The 18,789-nt window shown below is 40.8% G+C and overlaps 1 protein-coding gene across 1 annotated transcript in view; it reads left to right on the forward strand.

Moving 5' to 3' along the window:
- cep126 (centrosomal protein 126) overlaps positions 1-18,789 on the forward strand; it is a 155,466-nt gene that overhangs the window by 34,004 nt on the left and 102,673 nt on the right. The window contains exons 3-5 of the mRNA XM_078544883.1: positions 5,804-5,955; positions 11,862-11,973; positions 15,560-15,767. Of these exons, the coding sequence (XP_078401009.1) occupies positions 5,804-5,955; positions 11,862-11,973; positions 15,560-15,767 (472 nt within the window). The remainder of the gene's footprint in view (positions 1-5,803; positions 5,956-11,861; positions 11,974-15,559; positions 15,768-18,789) is intronic.

Here is an 18,789-nt window from a genome sequence, read left to right on the forward strand (position 1 = left end):
CCAGTGGACTTTTCACTCTTTCCACTGTTGATGCACTGTGGCTGCAGTTATGTACTACCTACGGGATGTCCTGCATTGACTCAGCAAGGTTACTTTTAACAGCACCTTCCTCCCTAGCAACCTGTGTCTGTGAAGGACAAGAACAACAATGTCATGGGAGCACCATCAAATCCAAGTAGCCTTCCAAACCAAGTAACATCCTGATTTGGACACAAATTGCCATTCCTTCAGTGCTGCCATGTCAATGTCCTGGAACTCTGTACCCATAGTGAGAGCAACACAAGGACTCCAGCACTTCAAGGAGAAATTTCTTTATCTGTTTCTCTGCAAATAGAATGGATAATGTATGCATCTTTGCCTTGATCCCAGAAAAAAAACATTGAACATTGAAAAACTATTTCCACTGGTTGGTAAAGTGATAACAACCAGAAGACAATTTTAAAGAGCTGGCAGTTTCCTGAGAAGTCACCTTGATAGAGGTGCACTTTGATGGAACTAAAGACAGGGCCAGAAAAATTTTGTTTGTATTTAACATTTATCATTTAACTTAAATTCTAAATTTCCCAGCCTTAAGCGGGGTTTTAGGGCTCTACTGGAGCAGCAGCTGAAGTTAGTTAATTCAGGAAAGTAGCTTAAACAGTTTTTTCTATAACTGGGGTCAGCTGAATTCCTTAGTTTTAGAGGGTTAGAAATACAGGCATCTTAGTGCGACTTAGCTCAGAATGCGACTTTGAACAGAATGCTGGGATATGGGTGAGGCAGGGAAGGTGGTACTCCTCTCCTTTTGTTTTTCCTAACTTTTTCACCCTGTAGGAATTGGTTCTTACTCTTCTACAAGGGAAGAAGCTAGCTTTTTGGTGAGTATCTGGTAAGTGGTTCAGTGGAACCAGGGTGTAGAAGCTGTTTGGATAGAGATAAGAAATGATAAAGGCAAGAAGTCACATGTCGGAGTGGTATACAGGCCTCCTAACAGTAACCTCAAGGAAGGGCAGAGTATAAAGGAAGAAATAATGGGAGCTTGTTAGAAAGGTGCAACGGTAATAATGGGGAATTTTATTCTTTCCTAAGGTTTAAAGTAGTATATGAACTGGTGGTAAGGTGAATAAAATGTATAAAAAAGGAAAATAATTAATTGAATAAAATAATTTAAGTAGTTAATAAAGACACATTAAGGATGGCAGGTCAGGTGAGGTGTCCCACCAGCAGTATGTGGAAACTCCTGGATGCCTGTCCGATCCAGGACAGTAAGTGTTCGCAGCTCGAGGAACTTCAGCTCAGAGTAATTGAGCTGAAGGGCAAGCTGCAGACACTGCGACCTATCAGGGTGGAGGAAAGTTACCTGGATACTTTGTACCAGGAGGCAGTCACACCCTTTATGATAGGGTCTTCTGATTTGGCCAATGGACAGGGACAGGAGGGTGTGACTGCAAGTAAGGCAGTTAAGGGACCCAGAGGGCAGGAGTGCAGAAACCTCAGCCTTTGCAATTGTCCAACAAGTTTGAGGTTGCTTCAGCTTGTTTAGATGAGAGTAGGGGCTGTAGGGTGGATGAGATGACCGACCATGGCATCATGGTACAGGAAGCCGTTCAAGTGACGGGAGCAAAAAGTAATATAGTAGTCGTAGAGGATGGTACAGTGAGGGCAATAGACGGTGTTCTCCGCAGCAAAGAGCGAGGGTCCAGACGGCTGTGTTGTCTGCCCAGTGCCAAGGTTCGAGACATCTGCTCAGGACTGGAAAGGAACTTGCAGTGGGAGGGAGAGGATCCAGTAGTCATGGTCCATGTAGGTACCAATGACATAGACAGGACAAGGAAAGAGGTCTTGCATAGTCAGTATGAGGAGCTGGGCACCAAATTAAGAAGCAGAACCGCAAAGGTAATAATCTCTGAATTATTACCTGAGCCACGTGCAAATTGGCAGAGGGCAAATGAGATTAGAGAAATGAATGTGTGGCTCAAAGACTAGTGTGGAAGAAGTGTGTTCTAGCTTGTGGGGCACTGGAACCAGTAATGGGGAAAGTGAGATATGCACCATTGGAATGGCCTATACCTGAACCATGCTGGGACCAGTGTACACGCAAGCCCCATAACTAGGGAAGTAGAGAGGGTTTTTAGTGGGGGCAAGGGATTAGATTTGGGAAGATGTGGTAAATCAAAGAGTACAGACAAGGCAATAGAGAAAGGTATTTATATGGGAAATGATAAGCAAACCTAAGAGTACATCAGCGGGTAAGTCCAGAAGTTACAAAAATAACAAAAGAACAAACCTAAAGGCTCTGTATCTGAACTTTTTAGCATTCATAACAAAACAGATGAACTGAAAGTACAAATAGAAATAAATAAGAATGATCTGATCGTCATTACAGAGACATAGCTGCAGCATGATATAGATTGGGACCTTAATATTGAATGGTACATGACATTTAGGAAGGATTCAAAGCTAGGAAAAGGTGAGGGGTAGCTCTGTTAATTACTAATGTTATTAACACAGTAGAGAGGGATGACCTTAGTTCGTGGAACCAGGATGTAGAAGCTGTTTGGATAGAGATGAGAAATGATAAAGGCAAGAAGTTACTTGTTGGAATGGTGTACAGGCCGCCTAACAGTAACCTCACGATTGGGCAGAGTATAAGGGAAGAAATACTGGGAGTGTGTCAGAAAGGTACAACAATAATAATGGGGGATTTTAACCTATATATAGACTGGAAAAATCAGTTGGGCAAAGGTAGCCCTGTTGAGGATTTCATAGAATGTTTTCAGGATAGTTTCTTAGAACATCACTTTCTGGAGCAAACTAGAAAGCAGTCTATACTGGACCTTGTATTGTACAATGAGACAGGATTAATTAATGATCTCAGAGTGAAGGTGGTCCTAGGTAGCATCAATCATAATAAGATTGAATTTTGTATTCAGTTTGAGGAAGAGAAGGGTGGGTCCAAGGCTAATATTTTAATTTTAAATAAGGGCAATAATGAGGGCATGAAAGCAGAGCTAGCTAAAGTGAACTGGCAAATGAGGTTAAGGGATAGGTCAATAGAGATGCAGTGGCAGACATATAATGGGATATTTCAGAATACACAGAATAAATACATTCCAACAAGGAAGAAAAATTCCAAGGGGTGGACCCACCATCTGTTGTTAACCAAACATAAGTTAATGCCGGTATCAAACTTAAAGTAAAAGCATATAATTGTGCAAAGATGGCAGCTCAGAAGATTGGGCAGAATATAAAGAACAACAAAGAATGACAAAAAGATTAATAAGGAGGGAAAAAAATTAGAGTACGAGAGAAAGCTAGCTAGAAATATAAAGATGGAGAGTAAGATTTTCTATAGATACTTAAATAAGAAAAAAATTAATAAAGTGAGTGTTGGTCCAATAGAAAGTGAGTCTGGGGAATTAATAATGGAAAATAAGGAAATGACAAATGAATTGAACCGGTATTTTGCATTGGTCTTCACTACAGAGTGTACAAGTAACATCACAGAAATAGTTGTAAATCAGAAAATGGAAGGGAGGGAGGAACTTAGGAAAATTACAATCGCCAGGGATGTGGTATTGAGCAAATTGTTGGAGCTACAGATTGACAAGTCCCTGGGACCTGATGGACTTCATCTTAGGGTCTTAAAAGAAATGGCTGGTGAGATAGTTGATGTGTTGGTATTAATTTTCCAAACTTCCCTATATTTGGGGAAGGTTCTATTAGATTGCAAAATAGTGAATGTAACCCCATTATTTAAAAAGGGAGGGAGACAGAAAGCAGGAAACGACATGCCAGTTAGCTTAACATTTGTCATAGGGAAAATGTTAGTAGCTACTATTAAAGATCTTATGGCAGAGCACTTAGAAAAATTCAAGGCAGTCAGCAGAGTCAACATGATTTTGTGAAAGGGAAATCATGTTTAACCAATTTATTCCAGTCCTTTGAAGGGGTAACATGTGTTGTGGATAAAGGGGAACTGGTAGATGTACTGTACTTAGATTTCCAGAAGGCATTTGATAAGGTGCCACATCAAAGGTTATTGTGGAAAATAAAATCTCATGTATTAGGGGGCAACATATTGGCATGGATAGAAGATGGGCTAGCTAATAGGAAGCAGAGAGTAGGCATAAATGGGTCTTTTATTGGTTGGCAGGATGTAATGAGTGGTGTGCAACAGGGATCAGTGCTGGGCTCTCCACTTTCTATGATTTACATAAATGACTTGAATGAAGGGATCAAAGATATTGTTGCTAAGTTTGCTGATGACACAAATATAGGTAGGAAAGTAAGTTGTGAAGAGGACATAAGGAGGCTACAAAGGGACAATGATAGGTTAAGTGAGTGGGTAAAGATCTGGCAAATGGAGTATAATGTGGATAAATGTGAAATTGTCCATTTTGGCAGGAAGAATAAAAAAGAAGCATATTTTCTAAATGGTGGGAGGTTGCAGAGCTCTGATATTCAGAGGGATCTGGGTGTCCTAATGCATGAATCACAAAAGGCTAGTATGCAGGCTCAGCAAGTAATTAGCAAAGCTAATAGAATGTTATTGTTTATTGCAAGGGGAATTGAATACAGAAGTAGGGAGGTTATGCTTCAATTGTACAGGACACTAGTGAGACCACATCTGGAGTACTTCATACAGTACTGGTCTTCATATTTAAGGAAGAATGTAAATGAAGCAGCTAGGAGAAAGTTAACTAGACTAATACCAGGAATGGGTGGGTCATCTTAAGAAGAAATGTTAGACAGGCTGGAGATGGACAGGCAGGAGTGAGATGCTTCAAAGAGAGGCTAAAAAAATTAGGCTTTTTCCACTGAAATAAAGACTGTTAGGAGAGGTTCTAGTAAGAGTTTACAAAATTGTGAAACATTTTGAAAGGGTAGCTGAGGAAAATTGTTTCCATGGAATGGCAAATCAGTAACAATGGAGGACCTTGATTTGCATATTTAAGCAGCCATACTCTTGAAACAAGTGAGTTTGCTGCTCATCATTTACAGGTCCACCTGAAATTGCGTCAGGTGGATTTTGTGCAATCATGGTTTGCCCAAATCTTAAACTGCCAACCACCCAGGCGACTAACAGGTAAAAATCGTTCCTGTAGATTTATTCCTTTCTATCTTGACTCTGAACAATAGTGTACACAATTTGTTTTTATGAAATATATTGGAGTAGAAATTGCTGTCATCAATTCATTTTGAACCAGTTAATACACCTGCAAAGTAGAGTAAAATGAATTTAGTTCAAGCATATTAAGGATGTACAAAATTACAAATGGTAATTTATATTCTTCTTTAGTTTATCTTTTGAAAAACAAGGACATTTTTAAATTTACTTTGAGCTTCTATATGGTACTAAAATTTACTTGGCTCATCATGGCATGTTGCTCGTAATATAGCTCTAGTTGTGAAGAAAAGTAAATAGTGAAGAACTATTTCCATTGGTTGGTGGAATTCCTTCCTAAATGCTTTAAAATATCTATGAAGAATGATTTTACAAGGCTATGGGTAAGCCACATTATGACATACAATAATTTGATTCTGATAACTCCAACATGTTTGCTATGTTGGATAATGCTGTGTGTGCTTTGATCTTGGTTTAATTTTTTTTACTGTTGCATGCCAGGCACATTGAATTGGTGACTGAGCTGCTGTAAATTAGATGAAGCAACTTGATGAACTTTGACCTGAAGAATTACATCAATTCTAGATTGTGTGTTTTACTTTTTTCTGGGACCTATTATGTTACTGAAATAAAAGTTTGGAAGATCTCTATAAATCATTGCTACACCATCCGTACCGAATTTTGTGTTGCTTACAGAGTCCTTGAGGAGAAACGCAGAGAAGGTGAAGAAAAAGAACAAAGGTTTCGGGAGGAGGTGCTTCAAGAAAGAAAGCTGAAGCAACAGGATGCAACTGAGAGATTTCAGCGAGCCCATCTCCCACCATCACAGCGCAGGCAAAACAAAATCGGTTGGAATTAAACTTTATTAACTAAACCTTATGATTGGGGCAGTGGAGTTGTGAATCTCTAGTCTTTTCTGTTCATCTGTATAATATTTAAATTCACAGTAAGTTTAAGTGGTGTAGAAGATGCTTACTTATTAACTGTTCAGGGGACAGGGTTTCAGGGACGCAGCATATCGGCAGACAAATTGCCAAGGCAGACCATGCATAGGTTCTCAATGCCATTGCCATGTCAGTCTGCTTAAATTTGAAATAAGAGCCACAACGGACTAGAACAGGAATTCCCATCTGTGATATGCAGCAGTTGGAATTACCTCACCTCGATATCGCTTGGGCAGCAATGATACTGAGGTGAGATGAGATTAAATCTGCAAATTCAAGAAAAGGAAACGATTGATGAGGGTGGGAACAAAATCTGGAAGCAGTTCTTTTTATAGGTGGAAAGAGAGAGAAAGAAAAAAGCTGGGTGTGGTACTTTGGGTTTAGAATCATGGAATGGTAATAGCACAGAGCAAAAGCAAATCAGCTAGTCCTACTTTCCAGTCTTTCCCTGTAGCCCTGCAAATTTTTTCCTCTTCAAGTGCTTGCCCAATTCCCTTTCAAAAGCCATGGTTGAATCTACTTCCACCGCACTTTCAGGCAGTCCATTCCAGATCCTAACCACTTGCTGTGTAAAAAAAAAATGTTTTTCCTCATGTCACCGTTGTCCCTTCTGTCATTCACCTTGTATAGATGTCCTCTGGTCCTTGGCCCTTCTGCTAATCGGAACAATTTTTCTCTATTTACTCTGTCTAGGCTGCTCGTGATTTTGGACATCTCCATCAAACCTCTTCTCCATCTTCTCTTTTCTGAGGAGAACAACTGCAGCTTCTCCAATCCTATGCTTGTAATTGAAGACCCTCATCCCTGAAAACATTCTAGTAAATCTTTTCTGCCTCTTTTTTTTTATTCTTTCATGAGTGTGAGCATCTCTGGCAAGGCCAGCATTTGTTGCTCACCCCTCATCACCCATGAGAAGATGGTGGTGAGCTGTCTTCTTGAACCACTGCAGTCCATCTTATGGAGGTACATCTACTGTGCAGTTAGGAAAGGAGTTCCAGGATTTTGATCCGGCGATCAAGAAGGAACAGCAATATAGTTCCAAGTCAGGATAGTGTGTGGCCTTCACATCCTAAAGTGTGGTGCCCTGAATTGGACACAATACTCCAGTTGAGGCCAAACTCATGTTTTATAAAGGCTCATCATGACTTTCTTGCTTCTGTACTCTATGCCTCTATTTATAAATTCCATGATCTTGTTTGCCTTCTTAATTGCTTTAGCAACCTACTTTACCACCTTCAAAGATTTGTGCACATATACCCCCAGATTTCTCTGCTCCTGCAGTCCCTTTAGAATTGCACCCATTGTTTTAAATTGCCTCTCCTCGTTCATACCAAAATGTATTACTTCACACTTCCCTGCATTAAATTTAATCTTCCACATGTCATTCAACCAACATTCTATATTCTCTAGAAGTCTACTATACTCTTCATAGTTAAGGAGAAAGAAACTTGCCAGCATTAACTGAGCGGGTTGACACCAGTTTAAACTGTGTGGAAAGGAAGAGTGGCAACTTGAATCAGAAAGGAGCTGGTGGAAGAAAGAGTAGTTGCTTAAACTGGGTTGGGTTAGAAGAATATATTTAATTACAATTCCAGTATAAATTTTTCCCTAGACTCATTGATCTCCATTTTGCAACATTGAATTTCATTTACCAACTCTAAGCCGAACTTTGACTGTTTGCGCTTCTCTTCCCTCAGATACCCTAGAATACCTGAGGACGAGTGACATCATTTCATGTTTTTCATTTTGACTTCTGTTTCAAACTACATCTTACGATTTAACTCTGTAAGGTGGTGTTCTTTCACCAAAGCTGTCTTTCTTTATGAGAAAAGCACTATTCCTGGCCATTTCCTTTGCAAATACATTAAAAGTTGCCCATTTTTGAACAAAGAATCACCTAATCATCCTTGACTGTGTTGGATTCATTTGGGAGAATGGTGACGATTGTTTTATTCAGTAATGATGTCAGTGTCCTTTTGTAACTTGTATGTATTAATTCTTAGGCTTGTGTGAGAGTAAAGTGCTCAATATAATGCTAAAGGGCACTGGATGGTTTTAACCCAGCAGGTGGAGCCATAGTAACAAAATTGTATCTTCAGCCACATTGCATAGAATTACATAGAAATTGGACGAGGTTTTGTGGCACAATGGGAGCGTCCCTGCCTCTGAGCCAGAAGCTTTGGGATCAAGTCCTACCCCAGAAGGAAGGTGTGTTAAACGGGACAAGTATTAATCTGCAAATTCTTCCAACACACTCCAATGGCAGGTGATAAGAGGAGAAGAGATTCCTGGTCAGCCATGTGATGGAAAGAAAATTGCAGCCTTTACCATCACTGCCCATGGCTCCAGACCACAACATGCATGTAAAAGTGCATGTTCCCACAACAACTTGGTCTTCTTGAGTGCTGTAGCACAGCCCTACTGCACAGAAATATTAAGCTCAATGAATTGGTGTTTATCTACCACACAAATTGTGCTTCTTCTGTTTCCGCATTCCTTTTTTTCCCTTTTTGTTCAGCCTATTTAACCTATTCTTAAACATTAAAATGGCCTTGCTTCAATCACTAACTTTTATAGCTTATTTCTTTCATGTCCTATTTTTAATCTTATATTTATGTCTTCTTGATCGAGACTTCAATTGCTGTAAATAGTGTGTGTCTAGCTACTCTGCCCAAGCTCATTATAATTTTAAATACCTACATCAAACCACTCCGTTATCCTGTCTGTTCTAGAAGAATTGTCTTAGAGTCTTTCTTTGTATTTGTATTTGCTCAAACCAGGCAGTGTAGTGGTGAATTTTTGCTGTGCCCTCTGTGTCTTAACATCTTTCCTACATATTGGAGCCGATAATTGCACACGTTGTTTCAGTTGTGGGTTTGGGAAAGTTTTATATAGATTCACTGTTATTTTTCAACTTTTATTTGATATGCCCTTTCTATTAAGCTTAATATTCCATTGGCTTTCTCTATGGCCCTAAGTATAAGCTGCTGTATTTAAGGTCTTTGTGAAGTTGAACTTTCAGACCTTTCTGCTCTTCAGTATCAGCAAATTTTCTCCCATTCAAAGTATATTTTTTTCCAAACTTGTTTTTTTTTATTCTTCTTTCATGGGATGTGGGTATCGCTGGCAAGCATTTGCTACCTATCCCTAATTGCCCTTGAGAAGGTGGTGCTGAGCAACCTTCATGAACTGCTGCAATCCATTTGGTCTAGACACACCCAGAGTGCTGTTAGAAAAGTCAGTTCCATTTACTAATGTTAAGTGCATCTGCCACTTTTTTTGCCTTTTTTACAATAATATGCATTTATATAGCACCTCTTAAATTAGTTAAGCATCCCAAAGTGCTTCACAGGAGTATTACCCAACAATATCTGGACAGCTTCCATTTGGTGCACAAAAATAATTTACAATGCCACATATTTTAGTATCATCTGCAAATTTGGAAAGCACTCCTAGTCTTATATCCAAATCATTGATGTATACAATAAACAGAAGCAATCCCAGAACACACTGCTGTGTGACACTGCAACTCATTTCTAATCACATTTAGAAGCTGCCCTTAACCCGCTTTCTTTCTTGCTAACCAGCTTTTAATCCAAATTGCTATCCACTCCTATTTCATACCTTTTAACTTTCTCCAATAATCTCTTGGATAGTATCTTGTAGGGGCTTTCTGAAAGTCCATGTCCACTGCACTTACCTCCGTATGCCAAATCAACCATCTCCTCAAAGAGGTCTGTCAGGTTAGTCAAGCACAATCTTCCTTTCTGAATCTTTTCTGATGAAAAAAAATCTAATTTTTCTTAGTAACTGAAATTTCTAACGTCCAAAATAAGGTTTTAAATGAAGCTAAGAAAATACACATTTCAAATTGCATAACTAAATTGATCAGTGGAACTGTTTTGTGTTGGTTAAAATCTTGTAGTAATGCAGACTTTAGCCTATCCCAAAAGTGTGGGCTTGCACTTGAAAGAGAGCAGTTACTTTGTAAGCTGAAGGCAGATCCTATTTCCAGTATGCACAATTTCCCAGGATGCATTTGAGTTAGCAAAATAATGAAGTGCTTCGCCCTCGGGCTCCAACAATTTCAGTCGTGGATTCGAAAAAATATTTGAAGATGGTAAGAGATTAAATTTTAAAACAATTATTCAAATTCAATTTAAATAGTGTGCTTTTTCAAACAACAGTGCTTCAGTGAGAGAAAGAAAATCATTACACAGTGCTGATTATACACCTGTTGTAGCATTTCTGTTTGAAGTGTAGAGACTCTAAACTCAAATATTGTGCTAATATGAGAAAGAAAGTGCATAGTGTCATCACAATTCTATCATTGTTTTAAATAAATGAATGCCTCTAATTTTCGTCTGTTTTTTGTTGATATGAAATGTAAAGATTTTAATTTACAGAAACCTGTGAGACGGAGAAGTAGAGAGACATGCACAGAAACAAATCACAACATTAAATTTAATATTTTCAGAGATCTCTTAAAAATTACAAACCATGTTGCCAGACCTGGGGTGCCCTCAATGCCCACCCCAACCAATGCTGCCTGTAAATGCCTCCCCCTTCCCTCACTGCTGATGGGTAACATGATTCCACCCCCCAGCTCTTGAAATCCCAGGTTCCTCTTCCACAGTGATGCTGGATCATAGGGCACCTGTTACATACTACTAAACTCCAGAACTCCACTCCAGTTTTTCCAAAGCCCAGACCTAGCTCCCAGTGCCATGAAAGTCCATATAGGGCAGAATTTTGCCGTCGGCAAGCAGGGGGCGGGGCCCACTCACCGACGTGTAAAATGACACGGGATGACGTCGGGGGGAACCCCCAACATCATCCCGCCCCATTTAAATTTTCAGGAAGGTGGGGGCACAGCCAAATCAGCTGTGTGCCCGCCGACCTGTCAATGGCCAGTTGAGGCCATTGACAGGTTCATTTAAACAATTAAAGGACTTGCCCGTCCAACCTTAAGGCTGGCGGGCAGGCCAGGAGCCCCGGCGGCAAATAGAAAAAACATGCAACCTCATCCACCGGTGGGATGAGGTTTCATGCAGGGTTTTAAAAAGTTTAATAAAGTTTTACTGTAATTTATGAACATGTCCCATCTCATGTGACATTGTCACATGAGGGGGACATGTTATGGATTTTTTTTTTCTATTTGTTATCTTTTTAAAAGCGTAAGCGATCTCCCTGAGGCAGCACTTTGCCTTAATTTGCCACGGGCCTTAATTGGCCTGCCCATGTAAAATGGCGGCGGGGCCCGCTTCTCCGGCAGGGATCGGCTCCCCACCCGCCCGACAGGCAGAAAATTCTGCCCATAGTCTCCTCTGTTACAAAGGCATGGAGCCAACTCCTGTAATACCACAGTTCAGATTTGCCCACAGTGCTACCAAAGCACAGCATCCTCTCCCACATAGCCAAGCCCCATTGTCACATCCAGTACTGTTAAATATGAGATATCAAGCTCCATCTGTATATCTTGCATTCTGTCTTGCTGTAAATTCGCAGTGTCAAAACTGTTGAGATAATACTGGAATGCTTATAAGTAGAGGAATACCTGTTTAAAATAGAGTTCAAGAGTTTACAATTTTCACAAAATAATGGTGAAGGGTTGTGAAATTCAATCCTCAAATCAGTAAAAATCCAAGAATACTATATAACAAAAATCACATTTCACTTAGTCACTTTAAAACCTGACACCCTATTATGAAGCAACACGTCCTCCGATTGACCATAATCATGACTGTAATAATTATATTTATGAAGCCTAAGTTAATGTCTAATGATTCAATTTTTTCTGATTTGTTCAGTCCGTAGAAAACAGACCACTCGATTAGAGGAAGCTCTTGAACAGATTCAGAGTTCACCTTGTGTGTTAGCATCTCCATCATCTGCTGTTGCCAGAGCCATAGTCAATGAAGGGTAAGATGATGAGTGTTCCCTATTGCATTGAATGTATCTTCCAAATTTTTTAAATGTCAAAAGGCATAAATTATATAAATGCAAGACTGGTATAAGTGTGACAGAGTCCCATCCAAAGCATTTGGTGGCACAAAAACCAATAAATATAGATGGTTATATTGTTTTATTCTGTGAAGCTTAATGATTCCTACCCAGCTTTTCATTTTTAAGAATATAACTTAAAGGTAAAATTAGTGTTCAATACTTGTCAATTACATTTGCAGATGTTTTAATATAAGTAGAACCATAGTTACTTCACAAAAATAGGCTATTTAGGAAAATATCTGTGCCAGTGTTTTTTCCTCTCTGAGCCACCTTGTCTAATCCCACACTTTTGCTTGCTCCCCATAGCCTTTACTTTTTGTTTTTTCAAGGCTAGGATTTTCCATTCGTTGGGGGGGTCTTGACGGGAGTGGGAGGGGGCGGTCGGGAACCTGGCTGCCGCCTGCGATCGGCTCCGCACCACCAATTAAGGCCCGCCCAGCATAATACGCGAGCAGTAGCGCTGAGCCCTCCCTGTGTGGGCGGGGGGAGGAGAGACAGTTGGGTCCAGCACGGAGCTGCCTCAGGGAGATTGAAGCGCTTTTTAAAAAAAGTAAATAAATACAATAAAAATTTAATGGAACATGTGGGACATGTTTTTGTTTTTCAGGAAAGGTTTTTATATAATCATTATTAGCTTTAGGAAACCTCATCCCGCTCGTGGATGAGGTTTCCTAAAAAACGTAAAGGCTTAGGTTGGACAGGCAGTGTAAATTTGGAGTTAATTAGTGCGTTAATGGCCTTAATAGGTTTTTCAATTATCGGCGGGCGCGCAGCTGACTCCGGCGAATGCACGCCGAAGGAAATATTGCAAGACATGCGATGACGTCGGGACGCACGTCAGACGTCATCGCACATCATTTTACGTTCCGGCGTGTCAGGCCTGCCCCCGCATGCCGAATGGAAAATTCTGCCTTTTTTAAGAAATTCCCCGATTTTAAAAAATGGGCTTTGATGGCGCAATAACTTGCGGCAGAGAGTTTCATGTTCCAACTACCCCCTATATAAAGACAAAGAAGTAGATTTTCACTTGCATCACCGGGCAGAAACTAAGAAGTAGCACTCTTAAAGTGATGGGAAAAAGTATTTAGTCCTGTTCAAACTCCTGAGCTGGCCAATACCAAATTCAGAATTGCCTGCTATTTGGCAGGGTAGGGGGGGAGGGTGGTCAGGGCACTTGCCTGAGCCATGATTCCTAAGTCATTCATAAAAAATTAGGTTGCTATTCAGGACCATGCGGGACAGAATGTGCACTGTGCACAATCTGCACAGTATCAGCTGGTCGTCCATCTGAAGAAGAGCTTAGCAGGCAACTCGTAATTTATCATTATGGAGGTAGGAGGCGCAGGAGAGCTTTTCGGGGCTCCACTAACACAACATGGGCTGCTGCTACACCGGGTTTATACCTTCCGGCCCAGTGATGGCCGAGAGCTGGTGAGCTTTTCTGGGGCAATTGTTTTACGTCAGAAGCCTGATAAGACCTGTTTCTCAAAATGAACTGGACCTCCTTTTGAAACGATCAGACAGCCTGTAACGGCTCCATCAATCGTGCTGCTCAAAACCTGCCCACGGCCAAAATCAACTCCAATTATTTTTGCCTCTGTTTGTGATCATATGAAATTTGTTGCAACTAGTTGCTATCTACCTGAGCAGTGAAAATTATCTTTGCTATGTTGTCATTCTTGGAATTTTTAAAAGTATATTTACTGTGTTATGTTGTAGAGTAAGTTCCTGCTATTCCTGTATTACGCACCTAGGGCAGGATTTTGCTTATGGCATGTGGGCTCGGTGGGGGCGGTCAGGAAGCCGACTGCCACCCGCGATTGGCTCCACACCGTGATTTCACGCTGGCGGGCAAATTAAGATCCACCCTGCGTGGATCACGAGCGGCAGCACTCAGCGCTGCCTGTGGTGGCGGAGGAGGGGAGGGAGAGCCAGGCCTAGCGCGCAGTTCGCGCATGCGTGCGAAAGAGAGTTTCAATCTCCTTGAGGCACGGAGCTGCCTCAGGGAGATTGAAGGCCCATGTAAACAGAAATGAAGAGAATAAAAATTTAATAAAACATGTCCCCTCGTGTGACTCTATCACAGGAGCTGGAACATGTTTCTAATTCAAAAATAAAGGGCAGAACTTTGCCCTTGGTGGGCGTGCGGGCCCCACCAGCTCAGCGGCGGGCGGACAGACGACCTCCGCTACCGAAACGGTGCCCACTGCCATTTTGAGTGGGCGGGCCAATTAAGGCTTGCCCAGTGGCCTGCCCGACAGGAAGCGCTATGCACTTCCTGTGGGGGGGAGGAGGGAATCCCCAGCTGTCAAAGTGTGCTCTTTCACGCATGCACACAAAAGAGCGCACATCTCCCTGAGACTAAGTGCTGTCTCAGGGAGATTAGTGACAGTCCAAAAAAAACTTTAAAAATAGAAAAATTAAAAAATTATTAACATGTCCCCCTCATGTGACAATGTCACACAAGATGTGATATGTTAATCAATATCACATAAAATGTATTAAAGTTTTTAAAAATGGACATGAAACCTCATCCCGTCAGTGGATGAGGTTTCATGTATTATCAGAATCCCGCTGGGGCTCCTGGCCTGCCCGCCAGCCTTAAGGTTGGACGGGCAGGTCTTTAATTATCTTAATTGGCCATTGACAGGTCGGCGGGCAGACAGCTGATTTCGCTGTCCTCCCGCCTTCCTAAAAATTTAAAGGGACCGGGATCAGGTCGGGGGTTCCTCCCGACATCATCCCGCGTCATTTTCCCGTTGGCGAGCGGGCCCCGCCCCCAAATCACCGACGGGAAAATTCAGGCCAAAGCCTTTATTTAATGTTTATTTGCTTTAGGAAATGTCATCCTGCTCGTGGATGAGGTTTCCTAAAAATTGTAAAGGCCGCTTGGCCTTTTCGCCTGCCTGCCAACCGTTAGGTTGAATTTAATTAGATTGTTAATGGCCTTAATAGGCCTTTTAATTATTGGTGGGTGCGCAGCTGTCTCTGGTTCGCACCCACTGAATGAAATATTGCGTGACTGCGCGATGACATCGGGATGCACGCCCGACATCATCGCATGTCATTTTACGTTCAGGCATGTCAGGCGAGCGCCCGCACGCTGAGCGTAATATTCTGCCCCAAAACTACGAGTTAATCTCACATTGCGGAGCTTGTGAGGAACTAGTGTAGTCTTCAGTTGAAGTAGGTTTAATGGGTGCAGTATAATTTGATCAGGCTATGCAGATGGAAATTCAATCCTTGTTTTAAAATTATAAATTCTGGTCCAAATATCTGCATTTGTTTTGACAAGTTTGGAATGTGTCACAACAAAATTTAGAGGGTTGTACTTTGTTTTTGCTTGTATCCATTTCCACTAATGTTTTGCCCATAGAATACTTTACCCATATATGTTTAACTAAAATTTTGACTATAATAGTGTGGATATGGCAGCTCCATCACATAGTGTAGAAGAAATCTGTGAATATTTTACATAATTTCTTTGGAATTGCATTCTTAGGACCACTGATTCATTTCTAAACCTGTCACCTAATGGAGAGATTAGAAATGGTTCGCGCTATCAGAAACAGCTGTCAGCAGCTAAAGCTTATGCCAAGCTTATGCAAGAGAAGAGTGGGGCAAATCTGAAAAACAGCCGGTTACGCTTTCAGCGGGAGTTGGAGGAGACACAACGTCTTCTGGGAGAGCAGCAATTGAATAGTTTACAGGTACTATAGAAGTTACAATAACCTTTGTAATGTTTGTTGATGAGCTTTCTTTCGTAAGCTTTCTTACATGCATAAAGAATTAGGAAAACTAAAATTATCCTCCAGAATAAATGCTATTTTATATAAACAAAACAAAATAGTTAAGCTTTTGTTTAATATGCATTTTAATAATCTTTTGATTTTTTTTTTATATGTAATATAAAAAGGATTTAGATGTTAACAACAATTAGACATTGTCCATGTACATAACTTGATATGGAGAAAGAAATAGCTGTGGCATTCACCATAAGTTATGATCAAGTGGTCGTGGAAAAGAAGGGAACACCGTAAAGCAGGAAATAAATCATGGGAATGTAAAGAACAAACCGGATGCCTTTATTTGAATGCTAGAAGCATTCAGACGAAAACTCTGATAACAGTGTTGTAGGGGCTATAGGAACATTATTCGCTGCAATAAATGAGAGTGAGATCCTCACAAAGGAGTATAAGAGATAATGTGAAGCCTGGAGTAGTTGTATCTGTCAGGAAAATTTGGCCTATAAATAAATTTGAGTTAATATTTCAATCATTAATGCCGTATCCTATTCAACCTCTCCCTCTGCCCAGTCCCAGGCCTAGTTCCACCCCTGACCTGGTACCTGGCTGTCATCTTAATGTGTCATCTGGTGTCAACCGTCCCTTGATTCAAGAATGACACCTACCCGGGGTTAGGAATTTCTGCCATGGGTCTTGTTGTGACTGAGCAGGCCGATTTTTGACCTGCAGATCTTTGAGCACTTGAGGTAGTGGGATTCAGAGTGCAGGATTTACTTCATTTTCTTAGGAACATAGGAACAGGAGCAGGCCATTCAGCCCATTGTGCCTGTCTGCCATTCAGTTAGATCATGGTTGATCATCTACCTTAACACCACTTTCCTGCACTATCTACATTTCCCTTGATGTCATTAGCCTCCAGAAATCTATTGATTTCTGTTTTGAACATATACAACGATTGCGCTTCCATAGCCCTTGGGTAGAGAATTCCAAAGATTCACCATCCTGAGTGAAGAAATTCCTCCTCATCTCATTCTTAAATGACGTACCCCTTATTCTGAGATTATATCCCATGGTTTTAGACACACCAGCCAGGGGAAACTTCTTATCATGCCCTGTAAGAATTTTGTAAGTTTCAATGAGGTCACCCCTCATTCTTCGAATCTCTAACGAATACAGACCCAGTCTCCTCAATCTCCCCTCATAAGACAATCCCACCATCCCAGGGATTAATCTGGTGAGCCTCTGTGGCACTCCCTCTATGACAAGTTTTTCTATCCTTAGATAAGGGGACCAAAACGGTACATAATACTCCAGGTGAAGTCTCACCAAGGCTCTATACAACTACAGCAAGACATCTTTGCTCCTATACTCAAATCCCCTTCCAATGAAGATCAACATACCACTTGCCTTCCTAATTGTTTGCTGCACCTGCATGCTAGCTTTTAGTGACTCATGAACAAGGACACACCCTTTGGACACCCACACTTCCCAACCTCTTACCATTTAAGAAATATTCTGCCTTTCTGTTTTTTCTACCAAAGTGAATAACTTCACACTTATTTATATTATATTCCATCCGCCATGTTCTAGCCCATTCACTTAGCCCGTCCAAGTCCTCTTGAAGCCTCCTTACATCCTCCTCACAACTTATTTTCCCACCCAGTTTGGTGTCATCAGCAAATTTGGAAATATTATAATTGGCCCACACATCCAAATCATTTATATAGATTGTGAACAGCTGTGGACTTAGTACGGATCTGTGCAGTACCCTACTAGCAATAGCATACCATCCTGATAAATATTTTTTTATTTATCCATTTACGAGATGTGGGCTTCACTGGCTAGGCTAGCATTTATTACCCATCCCATGATCCATTTATTCCTACTGTCTGCTTTCTGCCTGTTAACCAATACCCAACCCATACTAGTATATTACCCCCAATCCCATGCACTCTGATTTTATTTACCAAGCTCCTGTGTGGAACCTTATCAAAAGCTTCTGAAACTTTAAATACACCACATCCACTGGCTCCCCTTTATCAATGCTGCAAGTAATATCCTCAAAAACTCCAACAAGTTTGTCAAACACGATTTCCCTTTTATGTTGACCCTGCCCAATTTTAACATTCTTCTCTAAATGTCAGTTATCACATCCTTAATAATGCATTCTATCATTTTCCCTACCACTGACATCAAAGAGGCCTCTCCAATCTCTCTCTTCCTCCCTTCTTAAATAGTGGGGTTACATTTGCTACTTTCCAATCTGCAGGAACATTTCCAGAATCTATATAATTTTGAAAGATAACCACCAATGCATCCATTATCTCTCCAGCCACCTCTGTCAATACTGTCAACTGAAGCTCACCTGGCCCAGGGGATTTATCAACCTTCAATCCAGTTAACTTTTCAAAAGCTACCTCTTTATTAATACTAATTTCTTTTAGTTCCACATTTTTACAAGTCCCTTGGTTGACTAGCACATCTGGGAGATTTTCTGTATCTTTTGTGAAGACAGACACAAAATAACTGTTTAGTTTCTCTGCCAGTTCCCTGTTCTGGGCTCACATTTGTCCTTGCTAATCTTCTCCTTTTCACATACCTAAAGAAGCTTTTACAGTCCACCTTTATATTCCTCACTAGTTTGCATTCATTATTATAAGACAGCCAATGGTAAAGGCCGAGTTGTTCAAATCCCAAAGGGAAACTTGAAACAACTGTCATAACCCATTTTTGCAATTTGTATGTTTCGAGGTGCAGGCTTTGAATTCAGTAGTAATAAGACCACTGAGTCTCAAGAGGCATTTTATAAAACTAAATTAAACATTTATTAATACAAAAAAGATTGTAAACACAAACATACGTCTACAAAATTACTACAATAATGGACAGAATTTTAAATTCGGTGTGCGGGCGTGTGCCCAATACGCCAGAATGTAAAATGACGCACGATGACATCGGGCGTGCATCCTGACGTCATCGCGAAGTC

Source organism: Cetorhinus maximus, chromosome 7, assembly GCF_964194155.1.
Source record: "Cetorhinus maximus chromosome 7, sCetMax3.hap1.1, whole genome shotgun sequence".
Taxonomy (NCBI): Eukaryota; Metazoa; Chordata; class Chondrichthyes; order Lamniformes; family Cetorhinidae; genus Cetorhinus; species Cetorhinus maximus.